The 25,341-nt window shown below is 37.5% G+C and overlaps 1 protein-coding gene across 1 annotated transcript in view; it reads right to left on the bottom strand.

The window, feature by feature from the left end:
- The window catches only part of LOC134854450 (leucine-rich repeat-containing protein 49-like), a gene marked incomplete at its 3' end in the record, with an annotated part of 54,296 nt that extends 35,242 nt beyond the window's left edge, over nt 1–19,054 (bottom strand). The window contains exons 1-3 of the mRNA XM_063870704.1: nt 18,868–19,054; nt 18,723–18,794; nt 15,802–16,060 (exon numbers count right to left, since the gene is read on the bottom strand). Of these exons, the coding sequence (XP_063726774.1) occupies nt 15,802–16,060; nt 18,723–18,794; nt 18,868–19,035 (499 nt within the window). The remainder of the gene's footprint in view (nt 1–15,801; nt 16,061–18,722; nt 18,795–18,867) is intronic.
- Between the last annotated feature and the right edge of the window lie 6,287 nt (nt 19,055–25,341).

Below are 25,341 nucleotides of genomic sequence, written 5' to 3'. Positions count from 1 at the left end.
ACAACGTTAAATAAGCTTTTCAAATTTGAATTTGAAAGGGGGAACTGGAAAAGAGCCAAGAATTGTAAGAACTAATTAGTTTATAATTTGGATCAATTGAGCAATCTCCCCCCCCCCCCATTCTGGCGTGGGGGGAGATAGCTCAATAGGTACTTGAGACATGTTTATAACCACTTGAAAATAGTTTGAATGACATGAAATCATAAAACATATTTTCCAACGACAGTGGAGAGCCAAAATTTACAATATCAAACCTCAAAAGTTTCATTCGGATTGAAAAAAGAATCAATAAAACAGCCATAAAAAGCGACTCTTTTCCTTTCTTAACATGACAAAAAGTTTTTGCGAACAATATTAAGGTGCTGAGGAGAACCGTTTTTGCTATTCAGATACAAGGCTAGAGCACCAACCCGGCTCTTTTTCCTTTCCCCCTCCCCCACCTGCAAATTTTCATATTTGAAGTTTCCGTTCACTTTGTCCGATTGTCGTGAAAATTGGCATGCAGACTAATTAGGCCATAACAAGCATATTTAATCTTCATAATTAACCTTGTAAAACCACTCGTTAGACCATAAAATTCATGTTTGAGTGAGGTGGGGGGAAAAGGAAAAAGAGCCACCAACCCCGGTAAATCGCTTTCTTCGATGAGGCTATGGTCGCCAAAACAAAATTTTGCAAAAAAAAATTTTTTTTCAAAATTCTTCTCGATACTCATGTAAGATAAACTTCAGTCGGTCAATTGATTTCGTGCTATAAACACATCATCCATCTACTTGCGTTTGCTGACGTCTTTTTGTAGAGTTTATTCGTTTTTGCTGGGGGGAGATAGCTCAACAAGTCATAATTTCATTTGCGAAAGCAAGTGACTTGTAAACATATTTGATCTTTCGGTTCTTTTCCAGTACCCCCCCCCCCCCCTTTGATTTTTTGAATATGAAAGTCTATTTAAAATATCAATTGCATCAAAACGTGTCAGCGTCAGCGTGAACAAAATTCTACATTTCTAACATACAAATTGCCGTGTGAACAATTTTTGAACAGCTTTGTTTTGTAATTTTACGAGGGGGTGGTAAACTGGAAAAGAGCCCCCCTCTTTTCCACTTTCCCCTCCACATTTCATATGAGCCAAGAGTCGAAATCGGCGCATGGTCGAAACACAATTATGAGAATCCACAGCTTTCATCACATATTCTATTCAATGACATCATGATCAGTCAATTGCCATGGAAAAACACTTGCACGTGCATTTTTTGTTATCTTTAAATTGTAATCGGTCACATTTCAGAGCGCGTCTTGATTGACTTTTAAATTTCGAAATCAGCAATCAAGTTTGAATTTATCCAGATTTTACAAATTTTCTAACAACTCGAAGCAGAGAAAGACCAACAGCCAGGTACAAGCAACCCACATTAAGGAGCAACTATTTCCTATCATATCTCTCAGAAACTACAAATCCCTAAATACCGAAACGGCAACTGAAAAACATTTGCCACCCCGCCCCCCTCTCATGTGAACAACTAATTAAACATTGGTCACAATGCCAAATTTCATTGCACAATGAAAATGTTATAAAAAATATTCAAACTTGAATTTCAAATGAGGGGGGGGGGGGGGAGTGGAAAAGAGCCAAACCTTGTTTCAGAATGGGCAAAAGAATTGACTTTTAACAGAGTCCTAAAATTTGTCATCTTAGCAATATTTCGTGACGCGGTTGGCTCTTTTTCCTTACCTATAACCACCTTCAATTTCTTCGAACGAACAATTTGTTCACATTGTCCAATTGGCACGCAGTCTAATTAGGCCAGGGGCTGATTTAGGGTTTTCTTGAGGGAGGAACGAATTTTTAAAAATTCTGTCGATCTTTTTTTCCGAGCGCTCCTAGAACACTGTAAACTCTATTTTAACAATATTTTCTGCGCCGCCGTCAAAATTTTGAAAAAAAGTTGAAAAATCGCTAAAATAAGACCAATGGAGGTCTTTGGTTGGTGAGGCGGTCGTTCCCCTGTTGAGGAGGGATGGAGGGACGTAGGGTGGGAGGTAGGGGGTTGCCATTATGAACATACTTGCTATTCATACTTAACCATGTAAAAACTCACATTACCTGATTATTTGAGGTGGGGGAAAAGGAAAAAAGGGCTCTTTTCCAGTTCCCCCCTTTCAAAATACCGAGTTTTATGTTTGTTTTACATGTTATTACGGCTAAATGCGTGATGTTACGCTGTAATGTATGAAGAACAAATCTGTTCAGAATTGTCGATTTGTTCACCACACCAAATTTCATTGCATTATGACAACGTTAAATAGACTTTTCAAATTTGAATTTGAAAGGGGGGGGGACTGGAAAAGAGCCGAAAAAAGCCTCGTGGTCTTATAGAACATGCATAACAACTAAAAGTTCTTGATATTACGTACATCGTCATTATGCCATATTTCTTAAACTTGACCTCTTTTCCATTACTCTTTTCTGTTCACGCTAATTAATGTGAACACATTTGCCGCTCATACTTTAGGTCATAACAATTTAAGCAATAAAAATACGAACTATGCAAATAGAAAATTTAAAAGCTCTTTTCCAGTTTCCCACCCCCTCGTTAAACTACAAAATGGAAATGTTTAAAAATTGTTCACATGGCATTTTGCATGTAGGAAACGTTGGAAAAAATTTGGGCTCTTTTCCAGTCCCCCCCTTTCAAATTCAATTTTGAAAAGTCTATTTAACGTTGTCATAATGCAATAAGATTTGGCGTGCTGAACAAATCGACAATGCTGAACAGATTTGTTCTGCATACTTTACAGCGTAACATCACGCATTTAGCCGTAATAACACGTAAAACAAACTTAAAACTCGGTATTTTGAAAGGGGGGAACTGGAAAAGAGCCAAAATTTGGGGAACTGAAAAAGAGCCAATTTGAATGTAAGAGGGGTAGTACTGAAAAGCCAAATTTGAGTCTCAAGTTGAAACGGAAAAACGTCTCAAAATGTTAAAAACCGTGGGTTAGAATAAAAAAATATATCGATTGGGAAGAATAAGAATAAGATTGAGAGAGGGATAAGAGAGCAGACTCGAATAGAAGGAGAAAATGTCGGTGATGTACGTGGTGATCAACCGGACGACCAGCAGTGGGGCTGAGTTCCGCATGTTCCTCATCAACCAGCTCTTTTCCTTCTTCAAACAGAGCAAACACGGCATGTCCTCATATCCAGTCACAGAAGAGTGTAAGTGCTCAGTCTTGTATCATTTAACACAGACATGTCATGTTTCATTCAACCAAGGTCAGACACACACTTAACGGGTCTTTCCCATAATAGCCCTTGGCTCTTTTCTAGTCCCTCCTTCAACTTCAATTTTGAAAAACCTTTTTAAGATTGTCATGACGCAATGCAATTATGCATGGTGAACAAACTGACAACTTGAACAGATTTGCGCTTCATATTTCACGTCGTCACATTGCGCATTTAGACATAATAACACGTAAAACAATCCTTAAAAACAATCATTTTAAAGAGCGGGGTCCTAGCCCGGCTCTTTTCCAGTTCCCCTTTCAAAATAACGAGTTTTAAGTTTGTTTTACGTGTTATTACGGCTAAATGCGTGATGTTACGCTGTTAAGTATGAAGAACAAATCTGTTCAGAATTGTCGATTTGTTCACCACGCAAAATTTCATTGCATTATGACAACGTTAAATAGACTTTTCAAAGTGAATTTGAAAGGCGGGGTGAAACTGGAAAAGAGCCCGTAGCCTTTTCTCCCTTACGCCGAAAAAACTATAGAAATTTCAAAACTATGGAAATCTAAAACAATTTTTGATTGACTATTTTTTGACAACACTAACCCAATTTTAGAAAAATGAATAATTAGGCAAACTTTCTATCCGCTGGTATATCTGAAAACTAAAAATACTTTCGAAACTAGAAGTCAATCATGTTTTTTCCTGTTCGATAAGTCCGATCCTTGTCTGTTTGATAGTGGAGTTTGCCTTCCTTCTAACAAATGAATGAACTTAAAAAGAAATCAAACGACAAAAATGTGTATTAGAGCCTGAATAAATTTTAAGACTTTTCCCGAAATAATCATCACGACGCGACCTATATGAGAGTCCAAACTACGTTCATTGACTCTTAACAAAACGTGTCAATGAAAACAAATTTCTGAAAAAAAAAAACATTTAACTCATGCAATTGCATGTTTTTACTCAAAGGCGAAGCAGCAACTTCGCAAACACGAGCGAGAAAGTGGCAAGATTCAGGAGATTTAAAGTGCACAAAACTCAAACTTTGCCTGTTATAGTTTGGAATATAAAAAACTAAAGGCAACTACATTAACTTTTCATGTAATAAATTAGAACGTATTAAAGCAAACTGCCTATAAATTATGCATTTCAGAAATCTCGCGAAAAATATCGAGTTGGAAATAATCTGAAATGGGATTTTAATTATTATTCTGTTTTATGAAACAAATAGCTTTTTTCATTTCAATTGATGAATTAAAAAGCATCAACTGTATTAACTTAGACTGTTTTCCACTCTCACGACCCCACCTTTGAACTCAATTTCATAAAACCTATCTTAACATTATAAATGCAATGAAACTTTAAGTCATAGTGAACGAACTAACACTTGTGAATTTGCGACTTAAGTTGGAAAAAAAATTGCATCGTACTATCGCAGTACGCTCCGATCGTTTAAAGAGTCGATGGACATGGTGAAGACTCTTATATAGGCCGTGATGATCGACTTTTCCAGTTTCCCATCCCCCTCGTACAATTACAAAAAAAAGCTGTTCAAAAATAGGGCTCTTTTTCCTTTCCCCCCCCCACCTGCAAATTTTTTCATGTAACTTTGTTGACCACATTGTCCGATTGTTATGAAATTTACAAACAGACTAATAAGGCCACGACAAACAGATTTGGTCTTCATACTCAACCTCGTAAAACCACTCGTTACACTAATATATTGAAGCTCGTGTGAGGTGGGGGGGGGGGGGGAAGGAAAAAGAGCCAAAAATAGTTCACACGGCAATTTGCATGTATGAAAAGCTGCAAAACTGTTTCACCTGTTCACGCTGACACGTTTTAATGCAGTTTTTAACATGAAAAGTCATTTTAAGAAGACTTTCATATATTAAATTTTAGAAAAAAAACAAAGGGGGGACTGGAAAAGAGCACAGTTCATTCCCTTTGTTAAAATGAAGGTAAACTCATTCTATCGAGCACCACAAAAATTTCACAGAGGCGAAGCAGAGCTTCGCAACACTTGCGATGCAAAAAACACATTGCGCTACAAAGCAACGAATGAAAAAAAAGACAGAGCCAAAAAAATTTATAAAAAAACTATGTTGGAAAATTAATACTTCAAACAATAACTTGACAAACGTTGAAATTTACAGCTACTAAAACTTCATAATTATAACGGGTGAAGTTCATAAACAGCCGTTAAAAATGGGGACTAAGCGTCAACAAACGCGGCAAACTTCGCGTCGAAGCCTGTTGAGCCGAAAACAAACTGTTGTCTTAAAAAATTACTTAAAATTCAAAAGTTTTTACGACCCATCCAAACTGAAACACATAATCCCAAACAATATATTTTTGTCCTCTAAATTAAGCAAAAAAAGTGACTAAATCGATATACCAAAAACAGAAACTGTTTGAATATTTGAAAACTTAAAACAAAAAATGGAAAAAACTCAAAACCAGACATGGTAAATTTCCAAATTTGTGAAGTTTCAGTTATAGTAAATTGGAACAAACCCCTTCTTAAAAAGTAAGATAAAAAACCCTACCAGATTAGACAGTGACCGCAAGGAAACAGAATTTGGACTTGAAATGAAAAACATGCAGCCTCGAAGGACAATTTATGCTTAAAAATTTTGATCAAAAATTAACTGAATTTGAGAGCCTAGTGCTTTGATATTACAATGGGTGTGGAAAACTGGAAAAGACTGCTTGACAGATTTGAACAACTATTTTTTATCATTTAGGGGTATAACTAAAAAGACCCTGATAAAAAAATCGATTGGCTTTTTTACACTTAGCTTTAGCACCAAGAGTGTTGACAGGTTGTTGAAGGTTAAGTTAATGATTAACTAGCAATTAACGCACCTTCGGTGCTTCGAAATTTTTCGACAACTCATGAAAAACCGCATATATTGGAAACAACATCTGCAAACTTTTAGTGTACTCTGACTGTACCCAATTACTGGGTTGGTAATTTCGAACTTTTAAATTTTTTGATATTCCCATTATAAAAGCGTCATCTCGAAAACTTAATGGGCCTCTGGAGAATTTTGGAAGCCAGATTTGCAACCACTGAGAGTCCCTGAGAGCACCCTACTATAGGGTTAGGAATCCAAAGTTTAGTGAATTTTTTTAAACCTAAGATTCCCGAAAAAAAAATTGAAAAAAAAAAAACGTCTTATCTCGGAAACTAAAAGGATTTGAGCATTCATATTAAGAGGCAAGAATTGAGACGCCTGGGTGTACGCTGACAATAAGGTTGTATCTTCATCAGGTTAGTAGTTTCAAATTTTCTAATTAGTAGAATTAGAATTTGTAGAATTTCTTTGTAGATAAGTTCTTTGAGAAATTTTGAAAAAATCGAAAAACGTCACATCTCGGAAACGAAAAGCATTTGAGCAGTCGCATGTGGCAAGATTTGCAACTCTTTAGAGTACCCTGACAACACCGAACTATAGAGTTGGGAATTTCAAATTTTGAAAAAGAATTAATATTTGGAGGCAAGATTCGCAGTCTTTGAGATTACTCTGACAGGACCCAGCTACAGGGTTGGGAATTTCAGATTTTGCGAAAAAAAATTATATAAGTTTTCTGAAAATTTAGAAAAAATCCCAAAAAACGTCACATCTCGAAAACTACAAAGAATTGAGCAGTCATATTTAGAGGCAAGATTCCCAATCCTTGAGAGTACTCTGACAGGACCTTACTACAGGGTTGAGAATTTCAGAATTTAAAAGAAAAAAAATAATTCAAGTTTTCTGAAAAATTTTGAAAAAATCGCAAAAAACGTCATATCTCGAAAACTACGAAGAATTGAGCAGTCATACTTGGGGGCAAGATTCGCACTCTTTGAGAGTACTCCGAAAGGACCTAACTACAGGGATGGAAATTTCAGATTTTTAAAAACTAATTAAAAGGTTAAGTTTTCTGAAAAACTTTGAAAAAATCACAAAAAACGTCATATCTCGATAACTACAAAGAATTGAGCAGTCATATTTGGAGGCAAGATCCGCAATCTTTGAGATTACTCTGACAGGATCCAGCTACAGGGTTGGGAATTTCAGATTTTGCGGAAAAAAATTAACATAAGTTTTCTGAAATTTTTTTGAAAAAATCACAAAAAACTTCATATCTCGAAAACTACAAAGAGTTGAGCAGTCATATTTGGAGGCAAGATTCGCAATCCTTGAGAGTACTCTGAAAGGACCTTACTACAGGGTTGGGAATTTCAGAATTTAAAAGAAAAAAAAATAATTCAAGTTTTCTGAAAAATTTTGAAAAAATCGCAAAAAAACGTCATATCTCGAAAACTACAAAGAATTGAGCAGTCATACTTGGAGGCAAGATTCGCAATCATTGAGGGTACTCCGACAGAACATAACTACAGGGTTGGGAATTTCAGATTTTTAAAAACTAATTATAATTTAAGTTTTCTGAAAAACTTTGAAAAAATCACAAAAAACGTCATATCTCGAAAACTACAAAGAATTGAGCAGTCATATTTGGAGGCAAGATCCGCAATCTTTGAGATTACTCTGACAGGACCCAGCTACAGGGTTGAGAATTTCAGATTTTGCGAAAAAAATAAATTAAATTTTCTAAAAAAAATTTTGAAAAAATCACAAAAAACGTCAAATCTCGAAAACTACAAGGATTTGAACTGTCATATTTGGAGGCAAGATTTGTAACTCCTTAGAGTACTCCCACAGCACCCAACTGCAGGGTTGGGGACTTCAAGTTTTGTAAATTATTTTGTTATTGAAATTTCTGAAAATTTTTGAAAAAATCTCAAAAATCGTCTTATCTCGTTAACTAAAATGATTCGGGCATTCAGAATTGGAGGCCAAATTCGCAACCCCTATTTCGATATTGGGCTGCTTAATTTTAACTCGGTAAAATAACCACTTAAATCAAATTGGAAAATCGAAAAAAAAAATCTTAACCATTGCAATATACGATATAGCTTAAACATGCAAAAATAATACATTGAAAAAGCTTAAACATGGCGAGATAGTGAAGCCCGCATTTAAATATATAATAGATAATAGATTATCTAAGTCGCTATATCTTAGGCTGACCTTGACTAACAGAATACTGCAGTATCACCCAGTTTAGAACTTCAAAAGTCATTTTAAATAGGCTTTCATAAATTGAAATTTAGAAAAAAAACCAATTGTGGGATCGGAAAAGAGCGCAATTTTCAACTAACGCATTTAAAAAAAAAATAAACGAAGTTGAAGCTCTTTTCTGTTAAGACAAGAATCTTTTATGTTAAGACGTTTTTTTCTGAAGAATCTTACGTCAGACACTTTTTTCATAAGACTGACCCAATTACTGAAAAACTTCATTATTCACGTAGGAAATCTGGAAATAAAAATCCACTTCCAAAACTGAATGTCATCAAAGTTTTTTCGCTTCCTTTGCTTTTCCGTAATTAGAGAGCACAATTTGTTTTCCTTTTCGAGAAAAATCAAATTTGAGCATGAACAATTTCGGGATTATTCCTGGTTAAAGAAAACGGCTTAAATAAAAGTATTTAATTCGTTCATTGACGGATTTGATCCCTCCTCAACATTTCAATCGACTTTCTTAGAAAATGTGGCTATGAACGCAATAAAAAAAATTGCATTGTGATCAACCTAATATTTTAAACCCATTTATTCTCTCTCTTGAAACTCCCTTCAAATTACGCATTTAGCTATACAGCATGTTTTACTAGTGCGACAATTTGTCGAGGTGGAAAAGAGTTTAATTAACAAATTCTTTAAATAACAAAAAATACCCAGTATTTTTGTTACACATGTCCCCTAGGTTCCAGCAAGTTTTTTTGTGAATTCTAGCACTGTTTTCGGTTTCGTTATTCAAATTTGTTATTATGTATTAGCCATTACTATACTAATGGACCTCTGTGAGCAATCTCCCCCTAAAATTAAATGTCAGGCTTGCATGTGCAATGCTCAAATCTGATAGGATGAAAAATATTACTTTTAACCAAGTGAGCAATCTCTCTCTTAAAGTGAATTAGGGGGGAGATTGTTCACTTATAACATATGTTTTCAGCTTACTTTTAGTCTTTCTCACAATAAAAAAAAAACTAATTAGAAAACCAAAAAAAGCAGCAACGAGGAATCCTTGTATGTTTTGTCGTCCATGTAGGCCAGAAGGCGCTGGTGCGTTCATTTGTGGCTCGGGAGGACACAGTGCCGGGGAGCAAAGTGGAGTTCCTGTGTGGGGAGACGAACAGCGGCTACCTCTTCATCCCCCACGTGGCCCCCCCTCACAAGAACGGAGACATGCACGTGTCCATCTCCATCATACAGGAAAGATACACTCACAAACCACACCCCTCCCCCCCCCCCCCACACACACACACACCCGCAAGATAAGAGTATTCGGCTATTAGGATATCAGCCCCACCACACCATTGATTTTTAAGTTTTAGATTTATCGCCTCAAGTGATTTTTTGATTTCTTAGCTGCAATAAAACGTGCAACAAGATAACAGATTTGAGCAACAAGTCTAACATGCAAATTATCGTATGAACAATTTATATATAACCTTATATTTCAATTTAAAAAAAAGAGTCGGCAACTCGAAAACAGAGCCTTGTATGTGTTTAGAACAACGTGTTGTCTCTGTGTACTCCGTACTTGGTGATGAAAGACCTGATTGGCCCGATAGACACTATGACAGAGGAGGAGCACAGTCAGCTGGTGGATGAGAGCATCATCAGACTAGTGCACCAGCCACACATGACTCAGAACAAACCCTTCTTCTACAGAGACCAAGCTAGGCTTGCCACTCTTGACACCCCTCATTTTTTATTAGCCCCCCGCCTGCTCAAAGCAGGACCACCCTTAACACTCCTATCCTACTCTCCTATTTTTGGAATAATAATAAAATGTTTCTAAGTAAAGTCATTACACGAACAGAATTAAAAATGAGGAATTCTTTTACAAAAACGTCACTTGAGAGAGCGCCATAAGACGCCATAAATTAGGCCCGCTTTCATGATTTTCCCCATTTTTATTTCACGTAAAACTCTTTTCTCGTGACAATTTATACAAAAATTTTGCTTCCGCTGAAAAAGCTCATTTTTTGGATAGAAAGCTTCAATTTTTAGACTGGTTTTGAACTCAACTGATTCAAGTTACCAGCTGGTGAAGCAATGGCTGTACCTCTATACAAACTGAGCAGAATACCTTGATCGCAATATGATCATAAATGACTCTACAAAAAGAGTCACTGATGCTGTCAGACATTGTTTACTGTAAGAAATTACGCATTGAACTTGAACAGCTCTCCAAATTCGTAATAAACAAAAAAATTTGTTGTCAATAAATACATTCAGTTGGTATTACTGATCTGCTATGCTAGCCTTCTTGCCCAAAAAACCCATGCAAAAAATATCCGTAAAAGTATACCAAAGCGGTGTCAAACTCCTAATTAAAACACAAGGCCTCTTCCAATTGTGGTGTATGCGAACTTGAACTTCCTGCTGCCCTATCCCCATGCTCCCATGTGTGAAGAACATGCAGCGCCGGCCAAAGTATACCCAGGTAAATTGCAATTGAGCTTCCCTCTACATATTCCTGATCTCTTCAACTATCTTCCTCAAACCCCCCCCCACCCCTATGCTACCTAATTGCCGCCCCCATCATGAAAAAATTCAACGCTTAAGCATATGCAAATTTTGTACCTAGATACGAATCTCCCCTTTCACAAAAGTGAGGGGGGCGGTTACAGAAATCCCAAATTCCCTATCAACACCCTGCTGTTTTGCACTATTCCAACGTTCATAGGTAAGGTGAGTTCTTTCATCTCAGTTTTCCAGAAAGAAGCTTTTTAAAAGAATAAAGTTGAATTGCTTCTTTCTTTGGAAATATATGGATAAAAAATGATGAAATAGCGGATATAAAATTCAGGAGCGGATATAAAATTCTCCAGGTGTGGACGACTTCCTGAAAATTTTATAACCTTTTTCTTAGGTCAACTCACTGCCCCCCCCCCCATGCTACCTAATTACCGCCCCCATCATGAAAAAATTCAACGCTTAAGCAGATGCAAATTTTGTACCTAGATACGAATCTCCCCTTTCACAAAAGTGAGGGGGGCGGTTACAGAAATCCCAAATTCCCTATCAACACCCTGCTGTTTTGCACTATTCCAACGTTCATAGGTAAGGTGAGTTCTTTCATCTCAGTTTTCCAGAAAGAAGCTTTTTAAAAGAATAAAGTTGAATTGCTTCTTTCTTTGGAAATATATGGATAAAAAATGATGAAATAGCGGATATAGAATTCAGGAGCGGATATAAAATTCTCCAGGTGTGGACGACTTCCTGAAAATTTTATAACATTTTTCTTAGGTCAACTCACTGCCCCCCCCCCATACCCCCCCCCTATGCTACCTAATTACCGCCCCCATCATGAAAAAATTCAACGCTTAAGCAGATGCAAATTTTGTACCTAGATACGAATCTCCCCTTTCACAAAAGTGAGGGGGGCGGTTACAGAAATCCCAAATTCCCTATCAACACCCTGCTGTTTTGCACTATTCCAACGTTCATAGGTAAGGTGAGTTCTTTCATCTCAGTTTTCCAGAAAGAAGCTTTTTAAAAGAATAAAGTTGAATTGCTTCTTTCTTTGGAAATATATGGATAAAAAATGATGAAATAGCGGATATAAAATTTAGGAGCGGATATAAAATTCTCCAGGTGTGGACGACTTCCTGAAAATTTTATAACCTTTTTCTTAGGTCAACTCACTGCCCCCCCTCCCCCCTCCCCCCCCCCCCCCCCCCTCAATTACCCTTAGATCAAAAATTGAGATTTTTTTGACACAGTGATTTACAATGATGATGCGAACTTTTCCCAAATAATTTATTGTGTAGCTAGTTCCTCAGATCCTTTTTGCCATTTAAAATCCCAGTGAACGCATTTCAAAAACCCACGATCAAACTTCAGAAGCTGACATTTTACAAAAGACCAGGGGCTATTTTCCGAAAAAAAATCTGCAGCCTTTCATTGCCAGAGATGTGTTAATATAACCAAATTTCACATTTAATTTATTTCAGACTTGCTAGCTATTGAGGCAAACTCTATACCAGAGATAATCGCCCTCGCTCTCAAAACTCTGAGGGACGATATGATGCTGGCCAAGAGAGCCATCGAAAAGTCCAGACCCCCCACAAAGACAAAGGACGCAGTGATTGCACCCATGGACTACGGAGGAATGGTAGCAGGGGACGGACACAGAGTACGTTGAAAGCGATAGTCACAACAGCACAATAAGAAATTTAAAAAGAGGTGAAAACTGATATTAAAATGTGTTAAAACTAACAGTTGTTGATATTTTAGAACTAGTTATATTTCGATAGAATGAAGAGAAAACAAAGTTTAAAAAAAAACGTGGTTTCAAATAATCTTCGCGATCAGAAATCCCGACACCTTTTGTGATAAAAGAATGATTTCAGACAGAACTGAAACGTTTATTATCGGATAAAATTTGATTCATTTGGTATGATCACTCTCAACAAATAGCACAATATTTAGACCAGTAACTAGCAATAACTATTACTGATTTTTTTGTACACCACTTGCGATACATCGTTTAAAATATTGTTTGTGGTTGATAAAATGAGTTATTTCGAAGGAAACACTCAAGTTAAGAGCCCAAAAGCAGTCAAAAAATTGCGCAATAGAAATTTGTAAATTCGAAACGTTAAGTCAAAACACAGGCGAAGCGGAGTTTCGCAACATTCGCAATACAAAAATGAATGACTATGATTACCAGCAAATGAAAACATTGCCAATCGAAGATTAGAAAAGAGTAATGAACGCAAGTAAACATAAAAACATAGCAAACTGACAGTTGGAAAAGAGTAATGAACTGAAAAAAAAACGACTGGTTTTTCAAAAAACTTCAACTTTTGAATTTCGAAAATAAAAGCTCTTTGAACTTGTAGAGCAAATTAAAATGAATCAGCAGTCAAACCGCGAAATCTTAAAATAGAGCAAGAACAATTCTAAGACTTTTTCCTGAAAAAAAAACAAACACAAAATCAGCAAGACGTATATCAGATTTCACAACATTCATCACTTTCAAAAAACACTGTTTTTGTTAAAAGAAACTCAAATTTCGAATTTTCAAAGAAAAAAATAGATGCTCTTTAAGCTCTTTGAATTTCTAGAGCAATTTATGATTGGCACTTTTTTATAACATTAACCCAACTTGAGAAAATTGGATCAACAGATAAAATTTTTATTCCGCTGGAAATTTAACACTTAAATTCCACTTTCGAGACTAGGTATCATTCACGAATTTTTGCGCCATTTCCAAGTTTGTATTTGGAGAGTGCTATTTACGTCACTTTTAGCAGATTAACTTGATAAACTGAAAAAGTGCATGTATACCTAAGTGCATCAGTATTTTAAGACTTTTTCCTGAAAAAAAAACAAAATCAGCAAGACCTATAAAAAAAGTCTTCACTACAAATCAAGCATTTTAAAAACAAAAGTTGGCAAAATTGGTTTTTTTTGGTCAAAAGAGTTATACAAATAGCAAAAAAATCCTGAAACAAAATTACCTGCACCAGAAGAAATTTAAGAAAGAGCTTTCAAAATGTTAAAAAAAGACGAAACTTTCTGTGGTGCCTAAACCGACAAACATTAGCAGACACGAAAGAGAAAGTCAAAAAAGGTCCCGACACTCATTGAGTTTATAAAGAAAACAACTTCCTAAGATTTCCACTAAACAACATGAAAAATAATCGAAAAATAGCTAAAACAAAAAGGCAAAACACCTTGGAACTCAATTACTTGTCCAGAACCAAAATGCACTGTTTTGACATAGAGGCAATGCTGCGCTCCGCAACCACTAGCCAGAGCACGAAAAAAAGCAGCTTTAGAGTTCTGAAAATTATTATTCGAATTATTTAAAAAAAAACCGCGACGTCTCGGACTCGAGCCTACCACCTACTGCGACCTAGAAATTATGAATTTCACGCACTAACCACTCAGCCACGGACGCTAGGTCATCAAACAATAGCCAGAAATAAAGCCGAGAACAGATGCTGTAAAAATTCCAATGCTCCAGATCGTGATTATAGCAAAAAGGCACACAAGTGAACACTTTTAAAGTACACTTTTGTTTGCGAGTTAGGTTAGAAAAAAAGAAGGTTCGTACTAAAAAAAACTAGCTGCTCGCTAGCGTATATATGAAATAAAATCCCTGAATTATAGGCCGATTTGGTGCTGCGGCAACTAAGACAAAAAATCAGACCGACAGCAGTCCGACAAATATAGTTTGACGCACAGACCATTTTCCGCTTGCATAAAAAAACAGATCCTGGCCGTATTCGAACCAATGACCTTTAATTTTATAGAAAAGAGCCGTAGCTCTTCGCCACATACCCGAATTAACATCTAAATGTTGATTTCATAAAAACCAAATGTTAAATAATTCCAGTGATTCTGTTGAACAGTTGTTAACCCGAACCAATGACCTTTGTCCGTTTTCCCATTGCGGCGAGGTTCAACAATTGTAAAGCACTTATGCAATGGTTTATCTGAAAACTTGAAAAATTCCAGCTCTCAGATGAGGGCATTCTGAATAGCAAACAAGTTATTCAATGGAACGTGATATCTTCCATTAAATAGCTTAAATGCTTATCAGAATGCCCTCATCTGAATGCTGGGATTTGTCAAGCTATCCAGATATACTATTGCTTAAGCACTTTCCAAACGTACAATTTCGCCACCATGAAAAAAAAACAGACAAAAAACCCATAAGTATTTTTTGGCACCAAAAAAAACTAAACACTTGCTATCGCAATAAGGAATGTTTAGACCGTGACTTGTGAATCAACACTTCGAGAACTCAAAACTTCACTATCTTGACTATCTGCCATCTGATTTTATATGAAAAAAATGTTATATCAGAACACATCCTCAAAAAACATCAGAAACCAGAATACTCTTTCTCAGTTTCAGTGGTCGGAGCAATAAGCGTGTCAGATCATTCTTTTTCTAAAAACTGTTCAAACATTTTCCGATGACTACAAAACTTAGCCTTTTGAGAAAAATTTGTATGATTTTGCACTTTAGACTTACCTGAGCTCATTTGAACTCAGAAACAAATAAGTGCCTTTAAAGCTGAAATTGACTTCGGATGAAGTTTAATAAAATTCTGTACCAACAATTTCTGATGCACGAAGTCACCATTATACCACCTTTTGAAGAATTTCGTACTTGAGACAAACCTCAATTCATACGAAACCAGAATAAGCCCATTTCAAATTTCTGTACAAGTTATTTCGAAAACCATGAATATCGGCCATTTGAGGATTAATCGCTCTATTTAACACTTCAGACGTTTCCAAGTTCAATTCGCCTCTACCAAGAAATGACTAAGTTCATGCAAGGGAGATGGTACAAGTAAAAGATGACCATTACTTCAATCACAAGGCAATTTTTGAACAATGATTTCATGAGCGGATAATACCTTATTATGATAATTTACATCATACAGTAGCCGTTAAGACAAAGAATCAATACCAAAATACCAACCCTTGGATTGCGCGCTGCTCTGTTCAATAAAATTATGTTGCTGCTGGATGTAATTCACTCTTTCAAGTGTGCCTCGGTTTTTATTCGCAACTCCTGACTTCGCATTTCTCGGGTTGACTCCGTTCTGAGAACTCAGTGGCATATTGGGTCCGCTTCCAGGATTGTCAACAAATGTGTAACCTCGATTGAAATTCGCTTGTGTTGTCGATTGAGGGCTGGGCGAATGTGCAGGAATCGTATGCGGTGGATTTTGGAACACCTGAAAGTTAACATTTTGGTAACTTCCGAATAACAATAATTAATAATATTAGTTCTAGACAACGAGTCCATAGAAGAGCAACGCTGGATGATCTCAATAAGTCTCAATTGTACCAAATCAAATATTTTCAGCATAGAAAAAATGATCGAAAGATATTACGAGGAATGAATAAACAGCTCTACATACCATCGAAAAATCAGCCGCAGTTTTTGGCACCGATCTAACCAAATATAACAAGTCAGAGCGTTGCAATGGGTTTCTCTTGTATTTTTTTTCGGTTTGCGTTTATCCAGCTCTTATTTCACTCATTTCCAATTCAGTACTCTTATTTCACTTATTTTCAATTCAGTACTAATTTTCCACTTATTTTCAACTCAGGGCTTATTTTAAACCTTTCAATTCATCGTGTTTAATAATGGAAATTTTAGATGTCATGACATAATTGATTAACCAATTTAATCGAATTGACAAAAGCCGTACATAGTAGTTTATTGTATTTCGATTATTTTAGAACGCTTGCGATATTTTTCTGTTAAACTGCCCGAAACAGAATATTAGGAACGATCTCCAGTTTAAAGTTGATTTCCAGTATCTTTTTCTTGAGAACAACTTCCACCAATCATGCTCAAGCATTACAATCAAGTTTTGATACAGATGCCAATCTGCGCATTATTTCCAATACAACACAAGCATAGCATGACAAACTAGCCGACAGAAAACGAGAAAAGAAGGACCATGCAAACGATTTCTCCTCCAATGATTTAGCTAAGGGGGGGGGGGGGGGGGAGAAAACACGGAATTTTCAGAAATTAAGTTTCAAAATAGCCTAAGTTGAATCAATGGACAGTTTATTTTCAAAAAAAATCACGTAGGAACATTAAATTAGGTGATTAACAGCACACAAATGCAATTAAATATAAAAACTTTAGTGAGTCAAATAATTTGCGCGTTTGCTCAAAATGCATATATTTTACAAAATTATTTAAAATTAATACACGGCTGGAAGAGATTGATCCCTTGGTTGATGTGGGGGAGATCTTTCATGAGTGCCGAAAAGATCGAGCCGGAAAAATGTGAACATTTTCACAGATAGTCCAAGTGGAGCTTCGCACCACTTACGAAGGAAAAAAGTTTTAAAAAAAAGGAATGGTGAAAAAAGTTAAATCGGAGTTAAAGTTAAAGGGGAATGGTGAAAATCGGTATAAAGGTTTTTGAGAAAAAAAAATTAAATTTTTGCAAAAAGCGACAAAACTTTGCAAAGAGTCTCAATAAAAAAGATCCAATCCCATACTTTCATAATACCTATTTTTATTGAGCAGGACTTGCCGAGCAATACATTTTAAAATCAAACATGCCGAGCAATACATTTTAAAATCAAGTTAGCAACTGAAAAAACTTACAAAGCGAAAAAAAAGGCCGACAATCTTTGAGCAGACACCAGTTGGGCCGAAAAAAAACTGATTTTGTGAAAATTTTAAAAAGTTCAAAACCCCCCTGAACTACCTGCCTATTAACTAGTACCCACCCAATAGTTAAATTTGAATTTTTGAGCAAGTGATTCAACTGATTTTAACTAACTAGTTGTTAGCCCGAAAAGGTTAAATCATTCTGATTTGATAACGCTTGCTAATCGAAAGCGTAAAGACAACTACATCTATCAATATACGTATACATCTGTCTCGAATGGAGTTCAATTTTAGGAAAAACATGACAAACACAATGCCAAGTCAAATACAGAGCTAAGCTTCGTATCTTTTACGATGCAACGCAAGCATAGCATTGCAAGCTAGAGAATAGAAAAGGAGACGGAAACCAAAGTCGAAACAAATATTTAAAAAAATCAAAAACTCAATTCCAGAACAGCAATTGAAAAACAACAACCAGCATCAAACAAAATTCAAGTATCACTTGCCAAGCGAACACTAAGCCAACAACGCTTATGTGAACGCCCACTGAGTCAGAAAAAAAATGGAAAAGATAAAAAATTGTGCAATTGAATGATTTTTTTTAAAAAAAGAACAGGCCTGGAAGCAATATTAGATGCAAAAAAAAAATTTAATAATTTTTCTCAAAAATTAGCAGATAAATTCGTTTAGCAATTTCAAATTAAATGGCTACCTTTTCAAACAATAAGGGCTAGAAAGCAATGGGAACAATTAATCTGTACCCACAAAAAAAAACAATAATACAGCCGATCGAATAACCAAAAGAAATAAAGATTTAAACCAAAACTGTTAAGCGAAATGAAAAAACGAAAAAAATGAAATTTTGAATTTTTTTGCAAAATGTTGAAAGTTTTTCTCATTCAGCTTCTTCATTAGGTAAATTCAGCTTCTTCTGAAAGGTAAATTCAGACTTTTCCAGAACTTCATGTAAGAATTGAACCACTCCTATGTAAAACCAACGAAAACTAAAAGCAAAAAACAGTCGGAGAAAAAGCCTCCAGTACCGAAAATCCATTAAAAATGTTACTCTCAAAAGCAAAAATATACTCTCAATCTCAAAAGAACACTTAACAGGCACCCAAAGCCCACATTTAACATACAACCACTACACATATGATGTTATCATTATGATTACCATTTCGACCATTCTTTACAGTTCTTTACAGGAAAAAAAAGTCCCGGTTGCCATCGCAAGGGTATTAAACATGAAGCATTACCTTGCCATCGCGAATCTTATTTGATGCAGACGCGTACATGTCATTCAGAGAGTGCACTGTGACGTAACTGACCTAGAAAAATGCAAACCTTTTAAGTTAATTTCATTTTAACTAATCGAACTATTTTGATGTAGGTTGAGCATACATTGGCCTCTTGAGTGGACGAGGGAACTAGCCGAGATGAAACTGGTCGTCCAGCAGCTATTCGGGAGTTGGCATACCTTGTCGGTCCAATGACGATAGCTGATGATGCAGCAGCAGGAGATTGACTTTGAGATCTATGACTGCCAAATTTATTGCTGTTCGGCAACATTACGAAGTTGTAGTCATAAGAATCCGAAAAAATTACTAAGTTGAGCTATTTTACCTAAAGGCGAAGCGGAGCTTCGCACCACTTGCGATAAAACACAAAAATAAAATTTTCAAGAGTAATCAGAAGGTCAAAAGTATCATAGCAACCGAGGTTACAGTCAGGAGTACCTTCATCACGTATTCCAGTCAAAATCCTTGGAATTTTCTAGATCCCGAAGTGATAATGATAAAAGAAGATGACAAGTGTTGAAGTCCTTTTCAATTTAAATCGATACGGGTTACGTTTCTTCAATAGGAACACGCAACTCGACACGAGAAAATTGAGTAGAAAAAACACGCAACAATTGAGTAGAAAAAAATTAAATGTTAAAAAAACTAGATGAACCAAAATTTTCGCATGTCTCGATAAAAAACAACTAGGGGTCCAATTAAAGCTGGAGGTACGTGCTCGATACTAAATCATTTGCTAACTGATGCCAAAAAATGATTTCGAAAATTTTCTATTTTCTTTCTTTGTTTATAGGTAATCAGAAGGTCAAAAGTATCATAGTAACCGAGGTTACAGTCAGGAGTACCTTCATCATGTATTCCAGTCAAAATCCTTGAAACTTTCTAGATATGGAACTGATAATGATAAAAGATTATCAATTACAATTAAAATCGATACGGGTTACGTTTCGAAAATTGGACTTTGCCAAAACCTTGGTTGTTTCTCTACTAAAAAATAAGTGAGAAGAGTATTAAATTTTGATTTAATCAATTTTCCCAAGTAGATAACATTTAGCGCAAAAAAATCAGGAGTCGCCGCTTCTGCACTAAACAAAAGTTCAATTAAGAAATGAAAATGTGGTCAAGACATATAATGAAAAACGTGTGTTTGCACAGCGATGCCCAGCCTTTGTCTTAAAAATAGAAAACTGCGTTCTTGAGTTCTTGCATCAATGCGGGGGGAGAGTTCTTTCAAAAAATTATAGCTGGTTTCACCTATACCTCCAAGGGTCTCGATCGCAACAGGTTCAAAATAGTGAGAGGTTTCCAATTCAATTCAATTTACCAGATGTCACTTAAATTGTAGTGTCCTTGAGTGATACCTCCCTTCGAGAGTGGAAATGTCATCGGTGTGGAACTGGGATCGGAATGTTTCAAAGATATTGGCAGAATTCTGACCTCTCCGACCCGTTTGGGATGCGTGATTATATGCTTGTAGGTGTCTTTGGCAGCGGTTTCTCGACGCAAAATATGTCCAGGTGCTTCTGTCTTCTTCTCGTCACGGACTCGAACAGTGGACGAGACTTGCTCACAATGTATAACACGTCGTTTGAGATAGTTTTTGGGTATCTATAGTTCAGTATGAGTCTCATATGTTTCTGTGGATAATATCAATTTTATCGTTGACGGTTTTGTTTGCAGACCATGTTGAAAAGTTGTATGTAAGAATGGATTTCACGTACTTATTGTATATTGAAACTTTGCTGGTGACACTGATGTAGGGGTTTTTCCGTACTTGTCTTTTCTTATTTATTGTTGCATATGCTAAGCCGTTTCGATGGGTAATGTCTGCAGTATCATCGAGTATGGAACCCAGTTTTTTGTGCTAGTAAGGTCACAACGCTCACTGAATGGTGTCAATTCTGTCTTGGAATCATTTACCTTGAAATTAGAGGTTTATTAGAGGAATGATTATTGAGTTTTCCAGCTGGCGATAATTGATGCTTTTTCCATCCTCTGCTATATTGGCGATGACTGAGCCTTATTGTTTTCCTGAGATGATTGTAACATTCGCCCAAGTATTACACAGTGACGGAGCGTAGAAAAAGTAACTATAGACGACTGGCTGGCGTCATATGCCTAAATTCTACTCGTTTTTCACCGTCTCGACCTAGCCAGTTGATTTTCTTATCTGTTTCGGTTTCGGGCTAAGTAAAAAGTTACGATTTTCAGGCCATCCATCAAACGACCTTTATCAGTTTTCGTTACATGCGAATACAACCACATAGCTGGGTCTCGGATCCCCAGACTACGTGATTGCTATTAAAGACACGGCTAGAATATCCTATTTTACTATGTTTTTGGTGACAGTTCTATATTAAATCCATTTGAGATGAATTGAACATATGTGCCAGTCGGTCATATTTGGAAGTTTGACCTTGAGAGAAGCAAAAAACACTTAATTTTGGAGTGAAATTTAATTTTTCAAAATTTCGAATGGAACCTGTCATGCACAATTTTCTCGCGATAACTGAAAATCAGAAAAGAGAAGTCAGAACGATCGAGTGACAATCGCGGGAAAGTTGCTAGAAAAATCAGTGGGAAATTGCTATTCGCAATTTCAGTAGCAATAATAATCACAAAGCAAATCGCGGGAAAGTTGCTAGAAAAATCAGTGGGAAATTGCTATTCGCAATTTCAGTAGCAATAATAATCACAGTAGCAATAACAAAACCCAGAGTAGAGCTGTCCCATCTAAAACAGAGACGAGCGCATTCCCACGAACTGGATTGTTGTGATTGGAGTATTATTCTAAACTGGACTAGAGTGAACCTTCGGTGGAAAGGTGGACAGCTAGAGTGTCCCAATGGTTCACGAGAACTTACAGTCTAGAGTAAAAACTTGTTCTTGTTATTAAAACTGACTAACATTAAACTCATTTTAGTTACTTTATTGATTCTTGAGTTGCTCACCGACTTATTTACTTCCTGGTTCTTGAGCGTGCTACAATGTGAGTACTAATTTAAATTTCTAGAGTGTGTTTTATAATTGTTATGTTGAGGTAAGGCGAGTTTTAGGTTGATCCATCTGAAATGGATCAAAGTTCCACTGTCTAATAAAAAGTAACTTAACGGATTGTTCCGACCCGGTTTTTAATGGCGTTCATGTATTTTGGGTATCTAGAGACCTAAGTATGGGGACGTTTCTAATTCTAGAGTGGGGGGATATTTTAGTAGTAGCCTTTAAGCTGTAACGGGTCGTAGTCTCATGTCACAAGCGAACCGAATTGGCTCCGACTGATTTGAGGTACAAAAACACAAGAGATAGTGTCCCTGACTCTTGAGCCAATGGTTATAGGGCCTGTTTTTCTTAAGCCTCATGTGTGACTGCAGTAGACGAATGTTACATAGTGTTTTTATGGCGCTCCTGGGTGTTTACGACATCAAGACTACGCAGTCGAACCCACTTGAGACAGCTTCGGGCTGAATGCCCATTCTAGAGTACCGGCGGTACGGTTCGACAGGAACGTTCAAACCTTCCGGTTGTACCGTGATAGCTTTTTAAGAAAACTCAAGAAAACTTCCTGGTACGCTCTCCGAACGAGGCTTAGCTAACCGAGTAAAGGGGGGCAACTAGGGGGACAAAAAGACGAGCAAAAAGACAAAAAGCGAAACAAAAACCATAAAACGAAAAAAGACAGTGACTTTGACACCAGATTAGTTGGATCAAACCTTTATATTAATTAAATAGTATACCCATACTGTTTTTACAAGTTCGATCGTTTCGATCAACCTAGTAATTTAACCCAGTAACCTTAATAAAGAGCCCGAGTGTGGGGCGTTGTCAAGGGTTTTCAGATAGCTTGGAACTTAGCTGGACAACAAGGAGACTTGACTGGAAGAGGTGACCAGCCGAGTGGGAAAGTGGTTCAGGAGCACTTGAGCTGAACCAATAGGAGACTCGACTGGAAGAGGTGACCGGCCGAGTGGGAAAGTGGTTCAGGAACACTTGAGCTGAACCATTAGGAGACTGGACTGGAACAGGTGACCAGTCGAGTGGGAAAGCAGCCAAGAAGGATTTGGCAAATCTCGAGTTCGCAAGTTGGGCAGAACGGGTATCGTTAAAATCCAAATTACATTATAGGAGATAAGTGTAAAATTGGATAAGCGAAACCCCCCGGTTTTGAGGAACGTTTTTACTTGAGCAGGCCTGGAGACAGGTCTACAGTTTTCTCTTGAGAGGTTTAGCACCCGGCGCTTAAGGTGATTTTAGGCTTAAGAAGGGGGGCTAAAAAGGGGGGAGGTTAGAAGGGGGGCTGGTTAAGTTAGAGGTTGGCGGTTGTAAATTGTAAAAAGGGGAGAAATTAGAGTAACTAATTGGTCGACATCGTTGATTTATTTACATTAGTCATTTACACGCGTTGGTCATAGGAAACGGATATCCAAAATTGGAATTAGGTTAAGGTAGGTACCCTGGTCGGTTCGGTAGGGGGGAACGGACATAGACAGTTTTTGTGATACCCCATAAGATCGCTAGCAGGGGGGAAGGAAACGCGTGGCAATTAGGTACCAGACATTTTTTTTCGACGAAAGGTAGACATTGGTCACCTTTGAAATTTAGGTGGGCTCATTTTTCAGTTTTTATTACTTTTTCTGGCTTGGATTTTTTGTTGCATTTTGGGGAGGATTTGTGTTTAGTTTTTATACGAACAGGTGATCACAAGATACCTGCGCACAGGTTTTGGTCTCAAGTTGCTTGGAACATTGAAATAGAGGTAACTAAAAAGAAAAAAGAAAAAAGGGGGGTCAGCATTTGGCTTTTAAGAGAGGGTTTTTGGGAAAATTTTACTAGAGCTTGAGTGGTGGTACAAGGCACAGTGAATCAAGAAGTCCCCATAACGAAAAAGAGAGAAGTTCCACCGCTCAGACACTTGTCAAACAGCCTTGGGACAGTGCCAAAGAAGTCCAGGGACAGTGTTGGACCAGAACAGTCTTGATACAGTCTTGGAACAGTGGTCTTGGGACAGTGGTCTTGGGACAGTGGTCTTGGGACAGGGTCTTGGGACAGTGGTCTTGGGACAGTGGTCTTGGGACAGGGTCTTGGGACAGTGGTCTTGGGACAGGGTCTTGGGACAGTGGTCTTGGGACAGGGTCTTGGGACAGTGGTCTTGGGACAGTGGTCTTGGGACAGTGGTCTTGGGACAGTGGTCTTGGGACAGTGGTCTTGGGACAAGGGTCTTGGGACAGTGGTCTTGGGACAACGGTCTTGGGACAGGGGTCTTGGGACAAGGGTCTTGGGACAGTGGTCTTGGGACAGTAGTCTTGGGACACTAGCCTTGGGATAGTAGTCTTGGGACAGTAGTCTTGGGACACTAGCCTTGGGACAGTAGTCTTGGGACACTAGCCTTGGGACACTAGCCTTGGGACAGTAGTCTTGGGACACTAGCCTTGGGACACTAGCCTTGGGACACTAGCCTTGGGACAGTAGTCTTGGGACACTAGCCTTGGGACAGTAGTCTTGGGACACTAGCCTTGGGACAGTAGTCTTGGGACACTAGCCTTGGGACACTGGCCTTGGGACAGTAGTCTTGGGACACTAGCCTTGGGACAGTAGTCTTGGGACACTAGCTTTGGGTCAGGGGTCTTGGGACACTGACGGAGTACTGGGACATTACCGAACAGTCTTGGGACAGTAAAAGGAAGCCTGGGACGGTACGAAGAAGAGTAGGGACGGTAACTGGAAGTCTTAGGACAGTATAAAAATTGAAGTAAAATTACAACAAGTTGTTTTAAGACAGAATTAAGACAGAACAAGACTAATTGGAACCCGGTACGGTTGGGACCACGAATAAAGAAAGTTACTCGAAGATTTTAGAGAACTGGAACAAGGTTTTTATCACGTTGTATATTTTCTTTTAAGAATTTGTTTCCACAAATTTTTTTTTTTATTCTTAGAATAGAATTGTGTATATAAAAATATTGTAAATAAGGGAAATTGTAAATAGGAATAATGAAACGGAGTAGGGTACCGGTGCTTGAAAAAAGGTCAAGTGGATCAAACACGAAATATAACTCGTCGCTGCGTGGAACAACATCAAGGGGCCCAGGCAAAACAAGAAATAACTTTTCAGTTAGCATGGTCAGCACGAGGAGTGGCACCGAGAGCAAGACGCGAGAAGATGCGAGGGAAAAAGAGGTGGAGCCTACAATCGAAATCGACCTAGAGACACCAGACCAGAGCGTAGATGAACTGGAGAAAAAGACGACGGAGTCAACTCCAATGCCCAATGCAGAAGAACCAAACCCGAAACCCATAGAGTTCTCACCAATAGACGATGTGGAAGATGCAATAGGCAACACCGAAGAAACGGTGAAAGAAGACTCTCAAGTAAAAAAGACATCTTTTACAGAATGGTTGGCGATGATGGTCGGAATAAAAACGAAAGAGAACGTGACTGAAGAACCAAAAGCTGAAAGAGCACGAACATTTGGGACAGTGAGCACGAAGACGACAGAAGCCAATCCGAGAGAGGAACAAACTAAAGCAGAAGCAACGGCCGAAGAAAGACCAACGGCTGACCATGAAGAGGCTACTCTTG

Source organism: Symsagittifera roscoffensis, chromosome 9, assembly GCF_963678635.1.
Source record: "Symsagittifera roscoffensis chromosome 9, txSymRosc1.1, whole genome shotgun sequence".
Lineage (NCBI taxonomy): Eukaryota > Metazoa > Xenacoelomorpha > Acoela > Convolutidae > Symsagittifera > Symsagittifera roscoffensis.
Note: the sequence above shows the minus strand (reverse complement) of the source record. Positions and strands in the feature narration are given on the sequence as shown.